This window comes from Dryas octopetala, chromosome 6 (genome assembly GCF_963921425.1).
Source record: "Dryas octopetala chromosome 6, drDryOcto1.1, whole genome shotgun sequence".
NCBI classification, from domain to species: Eukaryota; Viridiplantae; Streptophyta; class Magnoliopsida; order Rosales; family Rosaceae; genus Dryas; species Dryas octopetala.
Genome location: NC_141371.1, coordinates 9,941,891 through 9,963,130, shown reverse-complemented (window position 1 = coordinate 9,963,130; position 21,240 = coordinate 9,941,891). Strand labels below are relative to the sequence as shown.

Below are 21,240 nucleotides of genomic sequence, written 5' to 3'. Positions count from 1 at the left end.
TAATTGGATATACATTATAGAGTATTTTTAATTTGCATTTTATTCTGAATATATATATCTAATAACTCTCAAGTGCGGTTAATCGTATTTTTTCTTTTTTAAATTTTTAGTGCCGATCGATCAGTAAGGATACCAATTCTTATAGGATTTTTTTTATCACCGTTTTTTATTTCATTTCGATACGATTTTATTTCATAGTGTAAAATGACTTTTAGAGCTTAGATATTATGTTTAACTTTTGAATTTTAAGTGCACAAAATCCAAAATTAAAGTCTAATATTTAAGTGACAATGGATTATTGAGTGATCAAATCCAAAAAAATTTACACTGCTCACTAATCGGCACTTCTACGGATGCATGTGGCCAGCCATTTTAAAGACGAATTTTATTTACACGATAATATTCGTTTGTTAAATTATGAATCTAGATCAATGATTAAATTGATTTTTGAATGAATATATATTTCAGCTTTAGTCCATGAGTAAAAGAATATTTTACATATAACGGATACGTACAAGTACAATGTATTATTCTTTCTCTTGCCTTCCACTCATATGGATTATAGCATAGCGATGAATGATTCTTTCCTCATAGCTAGAGTCATGTTGCATGTAACAAATTAATGACATTTCCCAACAAAATGATCAGAAGAATATTCATGCCTTTTATGGCTCTCCAATATGCTGCATGTAGTTTGGAGTAGAAAGGAAAAGGCATAAGTAGTGCGCAAAAGAATTATCATACTAAAAGTCTAAAACTACGTGAAATTATGATGGAAAAAAGAAAACAGGAAAAGGCTGATCAATGTATCCCTAGCTAGCTAGCTAGCTAGAAGGATCAATTTCAGTTATCAATAGTAAAATCACATGATTAGGTGTGGATGAATTTGGCGCTAGTCTAGTCCTTATGTTGTATATATTGATATTATTCTCAACTTCACTGCTTAAGATTTAATATATATAGAACCATCTTATAAAATTTTGATTTAGCGCAACAGTACCTTAGCCTTCAAATCCTATAATACCATTAAACACGTACGACTTCTTAATAGGAGTGAGAATGGATCGGATCAGTTGCATATCAACCAAACAACTGACTCGACTCGACTTGACAAAGCCGATGAGGCCATTTCTGATAACCAATAACCGACCTACCCATTGTGGATCAGTTGCGAGTCGGTTGCCATTAAGGCTGATCGATATAAGTAGATCAGTTGGAAATATTAGACCAATATTTGATCAATTTCAAAACCAACATCTGAACCAACTTTGATGGATTGGTTGGTATTATCGGTCCAATTTGGTGTTGGTAGAATTATCGGCTGGCCAATAATAGGTCGGTTGGCTGGTAATGGCCGGTAAAACTGACCCATTCCCACCCCTACTTTTTATCATATAAACACGATATATTACTTTGAAAAACGTAATAAAATCATAAATATTTAGTCGATCTTTCTACTTAATAACTTAAGTTTTAAGATGAAAATATTAAAATATGATGTAATAACAATGGGATAGAGCAGTCAGGGACGAAGAAATTTTCAAATATTATTAATACAAGATTAATTGTCAATAGAGCCACCGATGGGTCGACTATGAGACAATGTACGTTCTGAAATTAATCAAAATTCCAAGAAGAAGAAAAACATGGACCGTTATGGAGGAAAACAACAAAAACTTTGGTTCCCTCTTAAAAGGGTAATGTGATGAGACCAAAGCATGACCTCATAATATTAGAGACATGTAGCCCCGACACTAATTTAGCAAACAAAATTCATGGCATGCATCTGTCGCATTGGGGCTACTTGATTAGGCGGCACATCATCCATCCAAATGAGGTTAAGCATCATTAATGTCAAAAGTTAATTGCTTAATTTTGATTCATAGCTAGCTAGCAACTCACTCGTTACTTGATCATCATCATCATCTATTCAATTCAATTCCATAGAGAGAACAAAACCAACAAATTCCATTCAAAACAGCAACACCAAATCCTCCAAACACGTGTACGACAATCGTGCATGCATGGGTACTTATGAGTATGATTGATATTGCTCCATTCATTCATTAATTATAGTATCTCACATATCTTATATGTGTATATGTTTGAGTCAAGTTATTATCACAATTATGGAAGTACATGTGTTTTTAGTAAATTATGGGCAAGTGTAGGGGTATTTTGGTAATTCACTTCCCCTCTTGATTGCATTCTTGCTCTTTATAAGGAGTGGGGAAGCACCCACAAGTTGAGATCACGCATTGTACCCTCCAAACTCCAAACACCAAAAGTAGCTCTCTCTCCCTCTAGTCTTCTTCTACTCTGCCCATTGCTTTTCATGCATATAATTAAGAATAAGGTATGGATATTTGGATAATTTCATCATCTTTTTCCAACCCTTTAATCCTTCATTAACCATAATGTCTTGGACTTTTGATTTCATTTATTCCTATCTTTTCCACCATTTGATTACTTTAATTTAATGATCGTGGATATTTCATTATCTTCCTCTTGCAACTTTTCTCATGAAGTGTATTATGATTTTGGCCAACCATTTTGATCTTCTACTAATCTTTGATTTGTTCATATATATATATATATATATTAAGGACATTGTAGAAGAATGAGTTTCTACCTAGGAACCACCCCCAATATCCCTTTTCCTTAATTTTTTTCTCCATTTCTTTAGAGAGAAAAACTCCCAAAACTATTTTCTGTACTCTAAATTTCTAACAAGACAATATATTAATGCTCCTACCTTAAAGTTCCCATTTGTGGTGTAGATTCCTTTGCAACTTTACACCATACAACCTAATGGTTAGGATATACCTACCTCATCGAAAAGGCATCAACAAAATGAATGGTACACTCATATTGTGAAATAAGGGTGCTTCAATTTACCATATTAGAACCGGCCATATACCATTAATTTCAAACCTTGTCATAATTTTATTACAAGACTCATTGGCTAAACCATATCATATCTCTCTTTTTTGGTCAATTATCACATGCATGCACATGAACTTAACTAACTTTAATTTTGCATGATTTTGTGAATTGAAGTAATGGAGAAGCCAAATTCATCCCGGTTGGCAAGAACCAAGTCTGATCAACTGGTGGTGGAGACGGCGGGGGCCGCCTTTAAGTCTCCGCCAAGCGAACCCTCTGCGGCAGCAGCTGCCGCAGAGGGTGGCGGAATGCTCTCGAGGAAGTCCAGCCGGCGCATGATGGCAGCGTCACCGGGACGTGGCAGTGGGAGTACCGGCAAAAACACACACATTAGGAAGTCTAGGAGCGCCCAAATGAAGCTGGAGCTGGACCATGAAGTCAGCAGCGGCGCGGCTTTGAGCCGAGCCTCCAGCGCCAGCTTGGGATTCTCATTCTCCTTCACCGGCTTCACTGTGCCCGCTGATGAAATCGCCAACTCAAAGCCTTTTAGCGACGACGAGGATTTCCGTAAGTACATATAATTTGTACCTTAATAGCTTAATTTCATGCAAAGTGCTTATTATTAAGTAATTAGTGCATGCTCTTCACGCATATGCATAGGAAAATTAACTATAAGCTTTTTTTCTGCTTTTAAAAATTAACTATATGTTGAAGAAAATTATGCCACTGCAAGAGCTAAAAAGACAGGGCAGGTCGAATTGTGCATTTTAATTATTTTACTATTGAGTATGTGGGTGTGCATATGCATGCACATGTTTTTGCTTTTGTATTTGTTCTTTTTGTTTTTGTTTTGGTGATATACTGATATGCATGTTACTCGATCTCCACTCCCACAATTAGCTTTGTTTCCCATCATGTGAGTCCCAATCCAAAGAGTAACTTATAAAATAATTTATGACACTTTCAATTTATTTGGGTTTTGAATAAATTTATAATATATATGACTTGAATAATATAAAAAATGATAAATGAAACATGGGTTTTGGCCTTTGGGTCAGTTTCTAAAGTTTTGAGTTGCAAATGCTTTAATATAATAGCATCAGTACTTGAGCTTGCTTTGCTAGGTGATTTTATTACCCTCGAGAGGAATATCACCATATTCCTATAGGCTATAGCCTAGAGTTTAGGGTAGAGAAACACAAGGGTTTTTGGGTCATGGTGATCTTTGAAAGGCACCTTTTGCAAGTAAAAGGGGAAGAGTGAGCTTTTGAGTAAATGATTGGGGTGTGGGTGTTGATTGAATCCACTCAATAGCTAGAGAGGAAAAATCCAATGACAATTTGCCAACTTTTTGATTGAATCCGCTCAATATAAAAACAAAGAACTGCCAGTTTATGACTTTAAAAAAGTGAACAGTGCTTTACAATGACTTGGAAATGTGAATCTGGTGAGAATTGGACCCCACTCCTCCGAAAAAAGGGGAAAACATTTTGCCCCTTTCCACCCATTGATTAAGAAGTTTGAAAAGGAAAAGAAACAATATTAATCCAAAATTCATTAAACCAAAAAATTAATCTGATATTCTAACAAATTAAAAATGTTAAGGAATATTAAGCAGAAAAGAAAAAATAAATAAATGATTTAAAAAAAATGTTTTTTAAAGTAATTGACTGGGGACCATCCCATTATCCCAACAGTAGAGTACTGGTGTGGCATGTTTAATATCCACCTACCATTGCCATGTGTACACTATTGTTTTGGTTCTCTTTTTCTATGTCTGGCCTTTTTTTTCTCTTTGTTAAAGGTTAAGAATGGATGGTGATGGTGTAATAACAGTAATATATGGTGTGGTCATCACTAACTTATTCTGTGTTGCTTCACATCACTCTTAATCTCACAGTATGCATGTTTTGACTAATATTTTAAACTGATACCAGAAGAACAGACTAGTCTTATCTGGGTCCCAAATATTAGGTGAAATGAAATCATCTTTGAAAATTATATTTTTATGAATACCAGACCACAGTCTACCTAAATAAGACTTTTGTTCCAACAGGATTAAAAAATTAAGAACAAAATGAAATACCCATGAATTTGGGAGATTGACTAGTACCACAAACTGAAATAATAATCACAGTTTGACAAGATAACATGCTAGATTTTAGAGAAAAGAACTTCTATACATATTTGTTTGGGTGACTTGGGTCATTCGAGTGTACCAGTCTGGAGTTTGTGAGTTGTGTGTGAGCAAAAAATGAGGATTCATAATACTTTCTGCTTTTACATTTCATCTTTTCCATGCTAGTTGGTCTATCACATCAAAAGATCATCTGGAAATTTGAAGCCTCTTTAATATTTTGAAGTACAAGTAACAGAAAAGGGAGAAGAAAACATAGACCCAAGTGAATTAATGACAAAGTTATTATGTGTATCCAGTTGAAAATTGATGCTGATCATAAACAACATCCATGGAATTATGGAAAAGACTCAATAAGAGTTCTGAGCTTCTTAAAGAAATATGAGGTTTACTCAAATTTTGCAGTGCATATAAGATATGCATTCAAGCATCCGAAAATCTTACTACTCATAAAATCATCTAAACCATGATTATTGCTAGGCATGAGCACTGTGTTTTACTCTACTTTTAACCTGCTAATAGTAAAATAACAATAACCACGAGCCTTCATTCATTGCATATTGCAGCTGAAGATCTTGAAGCTGGCACCCAGAAGCCGAAATTTCAAACAGAACCCACCCTGCCGATTTATCTCAAGGTTTTTCCCCTTTAATTACAAGTACTTGACACAAGTTATAAATTGCCATGCCATGTATGCTTTTTCTTCTCCCTTCCCAAACCATAATGCAACTGCATCTACCGGTGTAATTCCAACCTGTGTTCCACTCGTAGTGCACGAATTGATGTGATACTTGCTATCTATTTGGACAGGCAAGGATGGAGAATGATCTAGACATCAAGGCGATCCATAGAACATGGCTAGCAATAGCATGGTCAGGTTCAGTCTTGTACAGAGTTTCATTCTATATGACTTGTATGTACAAGACTTGCCCTTATTTCCATCCAAAATTAAGGTGCTACATAATATTCATATCATAATGTAAACTGCTGTTAAGGTCCTAGAACCAAAAGGAACCATGAGTTTACACACTTACAAAACTAGTTTAGAAAACCTGCATTCAGGCTAGGAATCCATGTACTTCATTTTTGTTTTCTGAGCCACAGATTAGCCTGAGTAAAGGCTCAAACAATAAAATAAAAAGAAACACCAAAAGCATCAAAGGAAAGAAGGGTATGGGCAGTCTGATATATCTGCCTGAAAAGTAACTGTACTCTTTCTACAATGCAATAAGTTAGAATTTATTACAAGTAACTAGTTAGCAATCCTAGTAAATAAGGCTAACTCTTCTTCTGGTTTTTCAGTTCACAGATGTGGCATACAAGGTCGTTCTCAAAGGAATGAGGACAAACGAAGAGAAGGATATCTTGAATGGGATTACCGGTTCGGTGACCCCTGGAGAAGTTTTGGCTCTGATGGGACCATCAGGAAGTGGAAAGACCACCCTCCTCAGTCTGCTTGGAGGCAGGGTAGCCCAAGGCAATGTCAGTGGTTCAATGACTTATAATGACCAGACATATTCCAAGTTCCTTAAAAGCAGGTATATATGAATCTAAAACTAAGTTTCGTCACTGTAATAAGTAGACAAAATGGAGGAGCAACAGAAACTAGGTGGACAGGAAGAATAAGGATCAAGGCTTTGGTTTGTATTTAGGCAACCAAAATGATTTTCCATCAAAACCTGCTTGATTTATGTGCGATTCATGGTTTCTTTCTCCTTCAGAACACTGTCCACCTAATTTTGCTACCTCAAAGATAAGTAGAATAATATTCATACATGTGAAGTGCATATGTGCAACAAATGACATGAGACATATGGCAGGATAGGATTTGTGACTCAGGACGATGTTCTATTTCCTCACCTTACAGTGAAAGAAACATTAACATATGCAGCCCTCCTACGGCTGCCAAAGACATTGACAAAAGAGCAGAAGGAAAAACGAGCAATAGATGTCATTTATGAGCTAGGCTTAGAGAGGTAAATTCTCCTTCTACCTGTTACCATTGTATTTTGGAATGCCTATAAGCATTGTTATCAAGGGACTACTACCTGAGGGATAGATACATATATGATGAAGATCATATTAGAAACAATTGATTGTCTTGGTGGATTCAAAAGCTAATCAGCAACAATCCTTGATATGTACAGGTGCCAAGACACTATGATTGGTGGCTCCTTTGTCCGCGGGATATCAGGTGGAGAGAGGAAGAGAGTTTGCATTGGCAATGAGATCATAATTAACCCTTCCCTTCTGTTTCTCGACGAACCAACCTCTGGCTTGGATTCTACAACTGCACTGAGAATCGTTCAGATGTTACAAGACATAGCAGAGGTATGTTAGAATCGGCATTCCTGGAGCCACTCCTCATTACACCTTATTTCTACTACCTGGGATTGACCAACAGATTCTGTATCACAATTAACTTCTATGTTGGAAAATACCGAGGTGCTTTTAGTCTCTCCAACATCAAGTACCCAAATTCTTTTAAAATACCACAGTTTTTAATTTATAAAAGTAAAACTTCAACATTATAAATATTATTTTTCAGAAGCAGCTACTTGAAACAAGAAAAATAGTAATGAACATAATGCAAAACATAACTTGCTTTGTATGGCAGGCTGGCAAAACAGTGGTGACAACAATCCACCAGCCATCAAGTAGACTCTTCCACAAATTTGACAAGTTGATCCTTCTTGGGAAGGGAAGCTTACTCTACTTTGGAAAAGCATCAGAAGCAATGGCTTATTTCTCATCCATAGGATGTTCCCCTCTTATTGCCATGAACCCAGCAGAGTTCTTGCTAGACCTTGCAAACGGAAACATAAATGATGTTTCTGTACCGTCAGAACTAGAGGATAAAGTGCAAATGGGATATTCAGAAGCGGATACAAGAAATGGAAAGCCATCTCCAGCAGTTGTGCATGAGGTACATTCTGATTGATTTTTTATATTTCTAAGACATAGGCACTCACATAATTGCAACTAAATTATCCTATGTGCAATTGCCACATGAGATTTCAGACAGCAACACCAAAAGTACTTATCTGATGTTTCTTTTTGAAAGCAGTATCTTGTGGAGGCCTATGAGACACGAGTTGCAGACGAGGAGAAGAAGAAGCTTATGGTTCCTCTTCCCCTTGACGATGAACTGAAGTTGAAGGTGTCTTTTTCAAAACGAGAATGGGGAGCAAGCTGGTGGGAACAATTTCGTATCCTATTCTGTAGAGGAATTAAGGAAAGGAAGCATGACTACTTCAGCTGGTTGAGAATCACTCAAGTCCTCTCCACTGCAATTATCTTGGGTTTGCTCTGGTGGCAGTCAGATAGCAACAATCCCAAAGGCCTGGAAGATCAGGTAAATCATTGTCTTCTCAAAGCAATATAAGTTAACTGACCCTCTTTGATATTCAAACCCTCAACTTTCCACCAAAAGAACCACCACTTGGAATACTCCATCATAACAAATGAAAAAGATAGAAAAGAAACAAATAGCTTACTTCTATACATCACAACAATTGGCCACTTCTGTAGTTCTTCTACACTTTGGTCCACTCCGTTTCTTCCCACTGTGCCATAGCTAAGGCATCTATCAATAAACCTCACCGCATTAATAAATGGCTTTTCATTTTTTGCCCTTCACCTTGTAAGTTTGAGGCATTCATCCAGATCCTAATTATTCCTCACCTATGCTATCACAAACGAATCTATTCTCTTCTTATTGTCTTACCTAAATTGAATCTTATGTTGTCCTATAAAGAACAGTTGGAAGAAGATGAGGGTTACAAATATCATGGTGGGCAGAAGGGTTTCAAGATCTGTTATTATTATCTTTTTTTGGGTTCAAAAGAGGTCTAAGATCTAGGGAGGGAGAGGAAAGAGTCAAACTCTCGTCGTGTATGTGGGGTAAATGCCCCATCACTGGCGTTATAAGCCCCAACATAAAATTTAACAAATGGGAATAGGGTTCTAAGATGGTCAAATTAACTTAATCAAGAAAGGTCAAAACCATGCAAGCATAACTTGAATGCATGCATTTATGAAATATACAATGAGCTTATAACCTTTGAACTTACCCTAAATTGCAGGCAGGGCTGCTTTTCTTCATTGCTGTCTTCTGGGGATTTTTTCCTGTCTTCACAGCAATCTTCACATTTCCTCAAGAAAGAGCCATGCTGACTAAGGAAAGAGCAGCTGACATGTATAGACTAAGTGCATATTTTGTTGCTAGGACTACAAGTGACCTCCCACTTGATCTATTGCTACCAGTACTGTTCCTTGTTGTGGTATACTTCATGGCAGGCTTAAGGCTGAGTGCTGAAACCTTTTTCCTAAGCATGCTTATAGTTTTCCTCTGCATTGTGGCAGCACAGGTATGTCTCTTTTCTGCTACTGGTTGAGAAAACACCGAGTAAAAGATACCATACTTATCTAATTAAGGATGAACACAAAACAGGGACTTGGGCTAGCCATTGGAGCTACATTGATGGACTTAAAGAGGGCCACAACTCTGGCTTCAGTAACTGTGATGACATTCATGTTGGCTGGCGGGTTCTTTGTGAAAGTAAGCAAGCAAGTCTGTCTTGAAATTTTAGATTTGTCTACAACTTTATTTCCTAAAAGATTTCATTCATGGCCGTATAAAGAAACCAATTTGTATGGATCAGTAGCTAGAGATATTATAACATAATATGCTTTGACTGGAGTTAAAAGAAGATATATAGTAAATATGGTTTTTATCAGTGAAAGGAAGGGTTAGTTTGGCATTCTCACTAGAAATATACTTGCTAGGATGGCAGATACATCTATCTAACACAACACATTGTCTACAATGTTGCAGAAAGTTCCAGTGTTCATATCTTGGATCCGCTATATGTCTTTCAACTACCATACATACAGGCTTCTTCTCAAGGTGCAGTACGAACACATCACACCTGCCATTAACGGGTTGCAAACAGACTGTGGTTTAACAGGAGTTGCTGCCCTTGTAGCCATGGTTTTTGGATACCGGCTCTTGGCATACCTATCTTTGCGGAGAATGAAGCTTCAAGCTGGAGCCTAAATGTGATCAAGTCTTCAAGGAAGCCTAGATCAGGACATAACATGTTCCATTTTCTTCTTTACAAGCTTTCTTTTGAAGGAAGAGTTTCGAATTAACTGAGGATCACTGATACGGAACTTCTGCATTCTCCAGATTTTGCAGACTTTATTGCATTTAGCAGGTGAAAAGTCAAATAGATTGTTAGCTGGCGTGTAGCCGTGTAGGCCATTCACTATATGGAGAAGTTTCAGCGTTGTTTTTGGAAACTTTGAACTCGAGGTAACAAGTGGAATTCAGATAAAAAAACTGTATTTTATGTGTTAATTTTAATTGACCAATACTCGTATGATTCTACTTATTTCATGAATGAACTTTTTCAAATTCATCACTAGATGGATGCAAAATGAAGGCAAAATTTCCATAGATTGATTTACTGAATAGCAGTTAATAGTTACATTTTTAAAGACAGAAGAAAATACAAATAAACTACAGCCGGCTACTCAATTTATCAGGAAAACACAGTACATCAAACAGCATGGAGACCACTCTACAGTTTCTCTACAGCTTATGTATAAACTTCATCTAAGGCAATTCAACTGAGCCAAAGTTGATAAAATGGCTCGTGCCATGAAATTCCTACATGGCTCCGTAAAACTAAATATGGAGAGCAACCTTCCTCAACCTGCTGTATAACAATGCTACTTCCAAGTAAGATATATGCTTTTCCAGCCAAATGGTCACACTCCATCTTATTTTATCCTATCAACATGCCGCAACCTGCTGTCTATCATTGCTGCTTAGCAAGCAATATAATGCTTCTGTAGCCAAATTATCAAGCAGCATTTCGTATTTTCCTGCATGACATTTCATGCTAATGTCCTTAACCATCCAAGTAGCCGAAGGAGGGCAATATCCAATATTGGGGACTTCTTCTCAAGCCCTGTCAAAGAAATAAAAATAAGGAAAATAAATAAATACGTCAAAATGAAAGCTCTAAAGAGTTCTCAACAAAAGATTAATAATGGGTGGTTCTATAAGAACCCCCTTATTTTCTCTTTAAGCCCCATAAATTATTTTTTCTTAATGAAATTAAAATTCACCCTAATCAATATTTTTATATGATTGCTAATGCAGACAAGACTTCATTTATAAAAAATAAAAAATCCGGCTACCATGACCAGAGCAGAGGATCCCGTGGCACCTCTGTTCCATGGAGGGGAGAGGGAGGCAGTGGGTATATGGGAGGGAAGGGAAGAGGGAAAGTTATTTCTAAAAGAAAAAAATTGGTTTCAGCTGTTTTTTTCAAGGGTGAAATCGGATTAGAAAATTTACAAAGAAAGAAGGCACAAATAAGGGGTCTAAATAACCTCACCCATTAATTAAAAGGATAAAAGAAGTTATCAATTAGTTAATATCAAGACATTCAGCTATTAGTTGTAACTTATGTCAAAAGTTGAGAGAAGTCATCATTTACAAGGGTGTTCATCACAAAGCAGCCCAAAAAGTTGCCAAGGTCAATCCGTCCTGGTACCGACCTCAATTCTAGTATTGTCTCGTCGTGTTAACTCAAAATCAATAAAATTATTTTCCATATGAACTCATAGTGTGAACTCGCAACTAGTTAAGCTTTAGTAGAAGACCAATAGAAAATTCCATATGATTTCACATTGAAATAAGCCTCTAGAATACCTATATCAGCAGCTACTCGATGAGCACACATTACTCCTGAGAAGGATACAGCTATAACTCCTTGTCCTGGAAAGCAACTATCACCAACACAGTAAAGACCATCTATGGCCTGCATTTTTCATCATCGCATGGATGGCCCAGTTAGTTCACTATGCTCAAAAACTACAACTAGTGAACCATCGATTTGAGATTATAAATGAACTTACTGTTGTATTAAATGGCATTCCCAATAAGCCCTTAGGATTTCTGCGTGGTATTGGTCCATAAGTACCCTTGTCACGAGCCAGGTACCGCCTGTGTGTCTTTGGTGTTCCCACCTGCCATAATTGAAAAGACTTTTAATGGACATATCAAATTTTGAAAACTAAAAGTTTTGGAATCCTAAGCATACTAGAGCATTCATCAATAGAAGCGAATAAAATCAGCTTCAGTAAGCTCATAAACAGCAGAGGGCCTAAAAAGCAAATGCCTCAGGAGGAACATTTGTGAAGTTGAAGATAAACACGTTATTATCACTCTCATACAGGAAATTTAACTCATCAAAGTTCCAATACCAAAGAATCCGTCCCACCATTTTAAATTCTTGTTCATAGGTTGTGAACATAAGATTTATGATGGCTTGCTGCCTCCCACAACCAGGTATGTGAATCCATTTTCACCATTTCAAAGAGTTGGGTTCATAAGATCTTGCAATATGCTCTACAATAACCACCTACCTACCAATCCACTTAGAAAAGTAAAGGAGAGGGGATGAAAGAGAAGAGGAGTCAAAAGATGGGAACAATATCTGTTCGGGGCCCTCACTAGAAAAACTCTAAAATGTTGACACCTATTCTTCATTTAGGACCTGATGCTAATTATGCCACGGTTTCAGAGCTGCATAAATCTTTGTACAATTTTGAGGAATTAAATATACCACACATAAATGTTAACAAAAGATGAACCTTGAATGGCTTCACCCAATTGATAGATTTAAGATGTTGTGACAAAGTTTTACGCACATACAACATTTCTGCAGCAACTGAAGTTCAATGTTAAATTGACATCACTATAGTTGCTCATGTTAGAGATATAGGTTCTTTCCTTACTTTATTATCGATGTTTACTGTTGGAGGGAACTATTTTAATTTTTCACAGATTTAATGAGTGTATAAGTAATACTCAGGAGGTTAAGCCTCTCAAACAGTCAAACCCATTAACTGCTTTTCTGTTGTCTCCTTTTCTATATTCCTACCCTACTTCATATATTTCAACTTGATATCAGAGCATTGTAAGCCAATTTTATTTCTTTTTGGGTTCTATGGAAGAACAACAACACCACATATGCTCCAGACCAGAATTCATTGATGTCAGCAGGGCATTGTGCTGACATCAGCATTCCGATAAGGGGCAGAGACACCGCAGACAGCATTCCAGACCCCTTTTTCTTATTCTCTCTCTCTCTCTCTCACTCACTCTCTCTCACACACACACACATATATATATACATCCTAGTTCATACATCTCAACTGCTCCAACACTGTTTAGTAGTGCAAGGGTACAGCATTACCTCCCTAAAAACGATGGATGATTTAAGCCCTGGAAATAGTTTCTTCTCTAATCTGCTAATGATTTCATCTGCCACAAGCTCCTTCTTTGCCTCATAGTCCTTTCGAGAGAGTCCCTAGTACATAAATCACCACACCACCTCATCAGTAATTCAAATTTCACAAACATTGGTACTAGGGTCTAGGAGGGGTTAGGGAAAAGGGTGGGGTGAGGAATCAAGGTCAACCGTTCATTTTAACTTTGACAGCATAAAGTTACCTCCCAGTCCTCAATGGAAGAGGTTGTAAATATGTGAAGAATATGGCACCCTTCTGGAGCCAATGATGAATCAAGAACAGTTGGAATGCTTAAAAATATACTTCCATACGGCTCCTCCAACCTTGTCCAATCATCCTGAAGAAAACAAGAGGGAAGACGAGGAACAGATGAGTTACAAGTTATCTATTTCAATTCCCAAAAAACCTTCCAAGCAAATGATGTTACTGAAAAAGAAAAACGTAAGTACCTCAAGCACAAAATGGTGACAATCCGTATCTGGTGGCAGAACCTCAGCTTTCACCCCCATGTGAATGGAAAGAAAAGATGGGGCCTTAACATAAACTTTCTGAAAATTTGCCTCTTCTTTTGGAAGGTCTTCTCCTTTTAACAGTTTTTCTAAAATAAAGTTGACAGTAATTAGATTTTCACTAAAAGAACTAAATAAAACAGCACAACAAACAGACGCAAATAACGATAATCCATAAGCCCTATAAATGTTTGAACTCCTGGCAACACTAACCAAAGGTATTCCATCTAGTAGCATTTGAGATTATAGTTTTGGCAAAGAATTCCCTCCTGTCTGAAAGCCTTACTCCTACCTACATGCAGACTAAAATAACATGAACAAAATCATCTTTTGACAAATACAAACACTATATAACCGGAGAAAGTATTGATATCTTAGCATCAGTTATCCAAGACTAAATTTGAACTCACAGCTCTGCCCTGATCAACAATGATGTCAGTAACATTGGCTTTGTAAAGTATCTCACTTCCCTGGTCTACCAGACCTTTTGCTAAGGATTTTGCAATTCCGCCAACACCACCAATAGGGTAGTTAATTCCACCATAATGCCTGTCACACATGACCTGTTGAAAACATGTATAAGGAAACAAGAGAAAAATACACAACATAGGACCCAAAAAGCTACTTGGAAAGCTTACCATGCTCGCATTGATCATTGGTGTCTGCAAAGCTTTGACTGTACTCACAATAAAACACTGGAGATAAAAAGGTATAACAATTCTCATTAGAATGAGGGAAAGACCATTTGTGGACCACCAAGGCCTTTTAGATAATAAGTGATATAAAATTATAAATAAGATATTTCCCAAGGATCAAGCAACTTCATCCCACCTCCGCATCTATGAAAGACAACAGCTGTGGATCCTTAATGTACTTACGAGCTATATCCCCAGCATTTTGAGGCAAATAATAGGCTGCAGGGGATAACACATCATGTAAGCATTTGCAAACACAAATACCATATTATTGGTAGGGACCAAAAGTGCAATGATCCTCACTTTGAAGAATCCCGAGTCCAAGAAGATTATCATTTTTCATCTGTTCAAGTGACTGCACGAGATTCTATTTAGGACTGATATCTCAAAATTAGAAGGTGAAAAAATTGTCATTTTATGTGTGACAACAGTATTGCAATCAACTAATTCTGCATCCCCACCTTGCGGAGATAAAGCTTTGTAAGTTGTGGTGAAATGTCTTTTGAACATCAATAGATCTCATTAGATAACTGCAAGCACTGCAAGAATTTGGGATGCATCCTTTCCCTGTTTCAACTACTTTAACCAATGATTTAATCATACGGACATTATAAATTGCATATGTTATAGTTAGAGCATCCAACCCAAAACCAATTGGCAATGGTCAGAGAGGCCTAGGATTTTAGATATTGTAATTCAAGGCTTCAAATACCTAATGTGGGATTTTTGTACTCTCAACAGCATATATTATTACCCAAAAGATTTCCCAGGTAAAGCTATAAAAATAAACCGAAGGCTGAATTATATCTTGCATGATGTCTCTATTAAGGAATGCAAATTCATAGCTATGCAGTTAAAAATGTAAAGTAATACTAATAACTTACCAAGTGTCAAGCATTCGAGAGGCTTCTGAAAAAACTGTCCAAAAAGGTAGATTGGCTCCTCGAGTGACTTCAGTTCCAATGAGTTCAAGGCATTGAAAACCTACCCATTTGTGCAGAATATATTAATGTAAGTTTTGAATTACAAGTACAGGGAAAACCTAAATGAACTGCCACTCAACTTGCAAGAATATGAATTAAAAAAAAAAAAGGAACAGACCTTCCAACATTCTCCAAAGAATTTGAGGATCCCTTTCTTTTCATGGGGAAATTTACCAGTCAGTTCTGAAATAAATTCACTGTATTCTCTGTGCACTCGAACAGAAAGATTATCGGGTAGATGGTAATGGACAGTAGTCGGATCAGGTATCACCTGCATCTCACAACCCACTGCTGCCAATGCTTGGGTTATCAAATTTAGATTGCCCTGCCCAAATTTGAGGAGTAAAATGTCTATGAAGATTACCATTGCAGTAATTATAAATGAAGTGAAATAACAAAGCTGACAAAATGTAGGCCTCATGAAACCATGATAAATTCTGCAGTTTACGACAATTAAGAGCTCTTCAATGAATATGCCAACGAAATGGAACATGTATTAGAAAGATAAGAACCCAATGTCATTACCAAAGAAGAAAAATCTAAAATTATATCAGAATATGCAAATGCATGTGACTTAAGCTCAATTAAATATGCATGAGACTAAAATATTATTTACACATTTGCACACTGCACTTGCTGTAAGTTTAAATGGTCTCGGTTGATTGACTTCTTTCACACATTCAGGCATGCCTCTGCCCTTGGAGAAATCTCCTTTTTCCCCTTCAGTCAAGGACCCTTATGTCACTTGTTAATTCACAGTGCTGTATGTCCATAAAGTAGCGTATGAGGAATATGTGTAAGAATGTCTGCAGCTACATTCTTATGCATATGATTTCTATCAGGATATAATACTCTTCATGGCTTCAACTCCAAACTCCAATTAGTTTCCATGGATTCATCACATTCCAGGCAACCAATCCACAATATCATATTTGTAGGATGATAGGATCCCATGCCAGTCCTTTTTTTCTTTTAACCTTCCATGAAATTCTACACAATTGATTCCACCACAGGTATTGAACATCTTTAACCAGAAAGTCAAAATCATAGCGCAAAATAGCTCTTCAATAAATCCAGAAAGTCAAAATCATAGCGCAAAATAGCTCTTCAATAAATCCAGAAAGAGCCACCTATAACAGTACATTGCATTCTATAGCTATAAAACTTTGACAAACTGTGAAATTCAAATAACAATAAAGACAGGTCCAGACTGCCAAATCCTTTCTACCTGTTCTTGCAATGTTTTTATTTCTCAGAAAAAAAAAAAAAAAATTTAATGGGCAAGGTTAGACTTGCTTTTAAGTTATTTTTTCTTGAAAAATAATTGTAAAAACCAAGGCTCAACTTCGTTTTTACTTGCTTTATATTGGCAGAACAAAGCATTTCCACCTTTATAGACTAGTTTTGACTTGATTTATAATAATCATGGTTCAACTTCTTTCCAATTTCCCAGTTTCCTGAACATCACCATACAAAATCATATTAACATTACAATTTATGGAATCATCAAGTTCTCTTCCATCAGTTTCAACTCAAACTCATATAGCTAACAAGTAAAGCACAATGTATATAAAGCAAAATCAAAACTTTAGACAGTTTACAAAACTGACCTTATCACTGAAACCGAACATCACAGAAGACCCAACATCAAAAGTATAACCATCCCTCTCATAATACCCTGAGCTCCCACCAGGAATCACATACTTCTCTAAAACCAAAACCTTGGCACCCTTCACAGCCAACTGTGTGGCTGCAACCAACCCTCCAATTCCTGACCCTATAACAATGGCATCATAGTACTCCTCCCTACCTACTCCTCCAGCACCTCCCTCTCTCTCCACCACTTTATCTACAGTCAATGACGAATTTGACCTCACCACGAACTTCGAATTCCTCAAATTCACCTCACACAACCCCAATTGCACACTACCATGTCTGTATCTACTGGAATTTGAACCATCCAAATGACTCCCTTGAATCAACTTGCTTCCTGAAGCTTTGGGTCTCAAAGTGTCCAACTCTATGGCATTGTAAAATCCTAAACGCAATCCACTGAGCTTGGAGTCATTGAGAAACGAGGTTCTAGCATGCCCATGAGAGAGAATTCTATGTTTTTGACTTCTGGGTCTGATTTTACCCAACTGCACACTACAAACATGACCAAACAACTGAGAATTCTGAGACCCCAATTTCAAGTCACAGAGGTTGTAACCACAGCCCTGACCAACAAGAAGCTGAAGGCTGTGCTTCTGAGCTGTGGGTCTTGAAGTACCCAGTTGGGTGCTACAGCTGTGACTCAGAAACTGAGAAATGTGCATGGCAGGTGGAGAAGTGTAGCCCAGTTCAGGCATGGAAAGTGAGTGAGAAAAATAAATTTTTGATTTGGTAGTAAAGCTTTGGTGGGTGAGAGAGGTGGTGATGGGGTTTATTTTATGACTGGTTTTGTAAACTGCAATTCAATTCAATAGTGAGTGACTGAGTGGGTTGTGATTCCACTTCAGGATTCCTCAAGAAGATGAGACAAAAAGACAAAAAAAAAAAAAAAGTTTTTATTTTATTTTATTTTTGGTAAATGAGGATGAGACACAAGGTCTGGCTGAGTGAATGGGTGGGGGAGTTTATTTTGAGTTTAGTTGGCCGTTAGAAATTTGGAGGGTAATGCTCTTTTTTGTCCCTTAAACACACCACAAATATTCCTAATTTAAGGGGATTTCTATTAATATTAACCCCAAAAATTTTGTCCAAACTTCCATTTTGGTACTCACTTAAATTTAAAAAAAACTAAAAAAGAAAATTTTGAACCCTTACTCACCCACTGCCCACCCCACTATCCCCCCCTCCCTTCCTCCCCTCTCACGTCGGCTACCTCCCTCCGTCCCTCCCTCCCTCCCTCCTCTCTCACGTCGGCTAGAGACTCCATTCTCTTTCTTCTCTCTCTCCCCTTTTCTTTACAAGATTATTTTATTTTAATGCGCGTCATACAAAAAAAAGAGAAAATAAATTCATATAGAAAGAAAAATAGAAAGGATTACCGATCGATGAAGGTGGTAGAGTTGACTGATGGGGTGATTTATATTATTTTTTATAAGTTGAGAGAAAATATAAATTTTGAATAAGGGTGCATTTAGCAAATGGGTATGCATGGCAAGCCCCTATTCCTCATTACTCTCATTGTTTAAGGTTTTTTTTTTTTTTTTGGGGTAAATACCCTCATTTGTAAGTATGGGTATTATAATTTATAAATACCTTCATTTTGTGAGTATGGATATTGTAAATTTAACAAACACAACGCATTTCTATATACATCCTGGTGTCTTACATGGTCAGTGAAAACTGAAAAGTTGAAGGTTTGAGAATAACGGAAATTAAGGAAAAACTTTTGTTGATTTATGTTTCTAGATAAGATGATGCGAGGAAGATTAGTCAAGAAGAATTGAAGACCCAACGGAAGTCTAAAATGGAAATATAATGTCTTACTAGCCCAAGCCCAACCCAACGGGCCAAAACCCACCTTGTCTGCGATACTGGGCAGGCCAACCCAGTGTTATATTGAATTGGGCTTTCTTGAACTCCAACCCAGTTCAGGGCATCCCTCTAGCTGCGCCCCAAAGGCCCAAACCCGTCCAAATACATATTAAATTATGACTTTTTTACACTTTACTCAATTCAACTTTAGGGTTGATTTCACTTTACTATCTAAAAAAAATTTGTGTCAATTTACCACATGAATTTAAAATTTGTTACAATGTGCAAACTCCGTCCAATTTCGTCACTATTTCCGTTAAAAATAAGGACTTATTAGTCTTTTCAAGTCAATTTTATAGAGTGCCACTATTTGCACACCCTTTTTTTCTTTTTGCACACCCTTTTTTTGTTTTTTTTCTTCTACACACCCTTTATTCTTTTCTAAAATATACAATTTCTCTTAACACACCCCTTCAATTACCCTAATACCCCTAATTTATCCATTTCACAAAAAAAAAAAACACACACCCTCCCCAACCTCCTCCTCCTCCTAACCAAAATCAACAAACACACACACCCCATCCCCGACCACGCTGAGAAGCTCACCACCGTCGAAGCCTGCAAGCTCCGCGAAGCCCACCACCGTGCGCAGCTCTGGGTCTCACCCTTTCTCTGTCTCTGTCCGATGACCAACCCACCCCCTCCTTCGCTCCTCCCCCACCCCATGCCTCTGCCGAGCTCAACTCTCTCTCTCTCCCTCCTTCCCTCTCTCCTCCCTCCTTTTTTTTGTCTCTGTCCGGCCAACCCAGCCACGCCACCCCACAGCACCACCTCCCTGCCACACTCCCTGTTGCATGCCAAAAGTAAAAAAAAAAATTGCAGACCGTTCGACAGTCATCCGCCGAAACCGGTGGGTTCGTTCGGCAGCCATCCGTCGAAGTCGTTAGTTTCGTTCGGCAGTCATCTGCCGAAGCCATTAGTTTCGTTCGGTGGCTGTCTACCGAACCAACTGCAGCAACAGAGAAAGGGAGGGAAGAGAGAAGGGAGAGAGGAGAGAGAGAGAGAGAGAGAGAGAGAGAGAGAGAAGTCGAGCAGGGGCTGAAAGGCTGGTTGGGCCATCGGACAAAGACAGAGAAGGTGGTGAGACAGAGAAGGTGGCGCGCGGTGGTGGTGCTGCGAGGAAGGTGGTGCTGCGCGCGGTGGTGGTGCGAGGAAAGTGGTGATCGGGCGAGTGGAAAGGAGAAAGGGGCTGCCGGGCTTGGAAGGAAAAAAAAAAAACAGATGGGGTGTGCGAAGGAAGGGGTGTGCAAGGGCTGTATAGTCTTTTTTTTTTTTTTGTTTTTTTTTTTAAAATAGGGGTGTGCAAAAAGAAAAAATAGGGTGTGCAAATAGCAGCACCCATTTTATATTAAAAAAAAATTATTCAGAAATTCCACACAAACCCCCTACCCTCCCTCCCTGACCACACAGCAACCCCCATCCTTGACAATTCCCCCCACCCCACCAGCCCTCTCTTCCTCTTCCTTTCTTTTTTTTTTTTTTTTTTTTTTTTGTCTTTCTTCTCATTCTATCTTTCTTTGCAACACACTCGTTGAAGCACAAAGAGAGGTCGGCCTCCTAGTCTCCGATTTGAAGCTTCGGCGAGTGTGTTGTTGAGAGAGAGAGAGAGAGAGAGTGTGTGAGAAAGAAAGATATAAAGAAATAGAAAAGGAGGTTGCAAGGGGTGGAGGAGGTGGTTGTGGGGGTTGGAGGAGGTGGTTGTGGGGGTGGAGGGAGGGAGGTTGTTGTTGCTACATTTTTTTTTTTTTTTCTTTTTGAAAAAATTGTACTTGTGGGTAAATTTAGAAATTTTTTGGTATGGAAAGAATATTTTAAGATATGGTTTATTTCATATTTAGTACCTAAATTTTGACCCTTGTCTTAATGTAGTACCTAAATTTTTATTTGTCTCAATTGAGTACCTAAACTTTTATTTTGTGTCTAATAGGTACCAAAATGAATTTATGTTAAAATTGTCAACAAAAGTTAGGGGCAATATAATCAAAGTATATTTTAATTATTTTCTTTATATGTTTAAAATTATTAAAAAAAACACAACAAACAAAAAAAATAAAAAATTATAATTAAAATATAAATATAATTTTTTTGAAGTGACTATATTGCCCCTAACTTTTGTTGACAATTTTAACATAAATTCATTTTGGTACCTATTAGACACAAAATAAAAGTTTAGG

At 37.5% G+C, this 21,240-nt stretch overlaps 2 protein-coding genes across 5 annotated transcripts; one reads left to right on the top strand and one right to left on the bottom strand.

Moving 5' to 3' along the window:
* Positions 1 to 2,260: 2,260 nt before the first annotated feature.
* Positions 2,261 to 10,401, top strand: ABCG22 (ABC-2 type transporter family protein). Of its 3 annotated transcripts, none has more exons than XM_086248964.1 (11): positions 2,261 to 2,356; positions 3,061 to 3,453; positions 5,590 to 5,660; positions 6,326 to 6,561; positions 6,844 to 6,999; positions 7,171 to 7,354; positions 7,641 to 7,949; positions 8,091 to 8,378; positions 9,109 to 9,393; positions 9,477 to 9,584; positions 9,861 to 10,401. In XM_086248964.1, exons 2-11 carry the CDS (start codon positions 3,063 to 3,065, stop codon positions 10,080 to 10,082), a joined length of 2,250 nt encoding a protein of 749 aa, XP_086105090.1. In that variant the 5' UTR covers positions 2,261 to 2,356; positions 3,061 to 3,062; the 3' UTR covers positions 10,083 to 10,401. The 3 variants fall into 3 exon arrangements, with proteins under 3 accessions (XP_086105090.1, XP_086105092.1, XP_086105091.1); XM_086248966.1 differs by lacking the exon at positions 2,261 to 2,356 and adding an exon at positions 5,834 to 5,895 and having other exon boundaries at positions 3,386 to 3,453; XM_086248965.1 differs by lacking the exon at positions 2,261 to 2,356 and adding an exon at positions 5,834 to 5,976 and having other exon boundaries at positions 3,386 to 3,453.
* A 56-nt stretch (positions 10,402 to 10,457) lies between these two features.
* Positions 10,458 to 18,007, bottom strand: CRTISO (carotenoid isomerase). 2 transcript variants are annotated; one of them, XM_086248968.1, is made up of 13 exons: positions 17,152 to 18,007; positions 15,660 to 15,866; positions 15,443 to 15,542; positions 14,695 to 14,777; positions 14,502 to 14,558; positions 14,274 to 14,426; positions 14,077 to 14,155; positions 13,804 to 13,952; positions 13,557 to 13,691; positions 13,300 to 13,413; positions 11,957 to 12,067; positions 11,751 to 11,859; positions 10,458 to 11,001 (listed from the first exon to the last, which is right to left on the bottom strand). In XM_086248968.1, the coding sequence occupies exons 1-13, from the start codon at positions 17,890 to 17,892 to the stop codon at positions 10,928 to 10,930; spliced, it is 2,112 nt and encodes a 703-aa protein (XP_086105094.1). In that variant the 5' UTR covers positions 17,893 to 18,007; the 3' UTR covers positions 10,458 to 10,927. The 2 variants fall into 2 exon arrangements, with proteins under 2 accessions (XP_086105094.1, XP_086105093.1); XM_086248967.1 differs by having other exon boundaries at positions 14,274 to 14,558.
* Between the last annotated feature and the right edge of the window lie 3,233 nt (positions 18,008 to 21,240).

Coding starts and splice junctions, on each gene's coding strand:
- ABCG22 (XM_086248964.1), top strand. CDS start 3,063: ATGGAGAAGCCAAATTCATCCCGGTTGGCAAGAACCAAGTCTGATCAA. Junction 7,000..7,170: donor TATGAGCTAGGCTTAGAGAG/GTAAATTCTCCT, acceptor TGATATGTACAG/GTGCCAAGACACTATGATTG. Junction 8,379..9,108: donor CCAAAGGCCTGGAAGATCAG/GTAAATCATTGT, acceptor CCTAAATTGCAG/GCAGGGCTGCTTTTCTTCAT.
- CRTISO (XM_086248967.1), bottom strand. CDS start 17,892: ATGCCTGAACTGGGCTACACTTCTCCACCTGCCATGCACATTTCTCAG. Junction 14,156..14,273: donor TTGTTGATCAGGGCAGAGCT/GTGAGTTCAAAT, acceptor GTCTGCATGTAG/GTAGGAGTAAGGCTTTCAGA. Junction 13,414..13,556: donor CTTCCATTGAGGACTGGGAG/GTAACTTTATGC, acceptor TTTATGTACTAG/GGACTCTCTCGAAAGGACTA.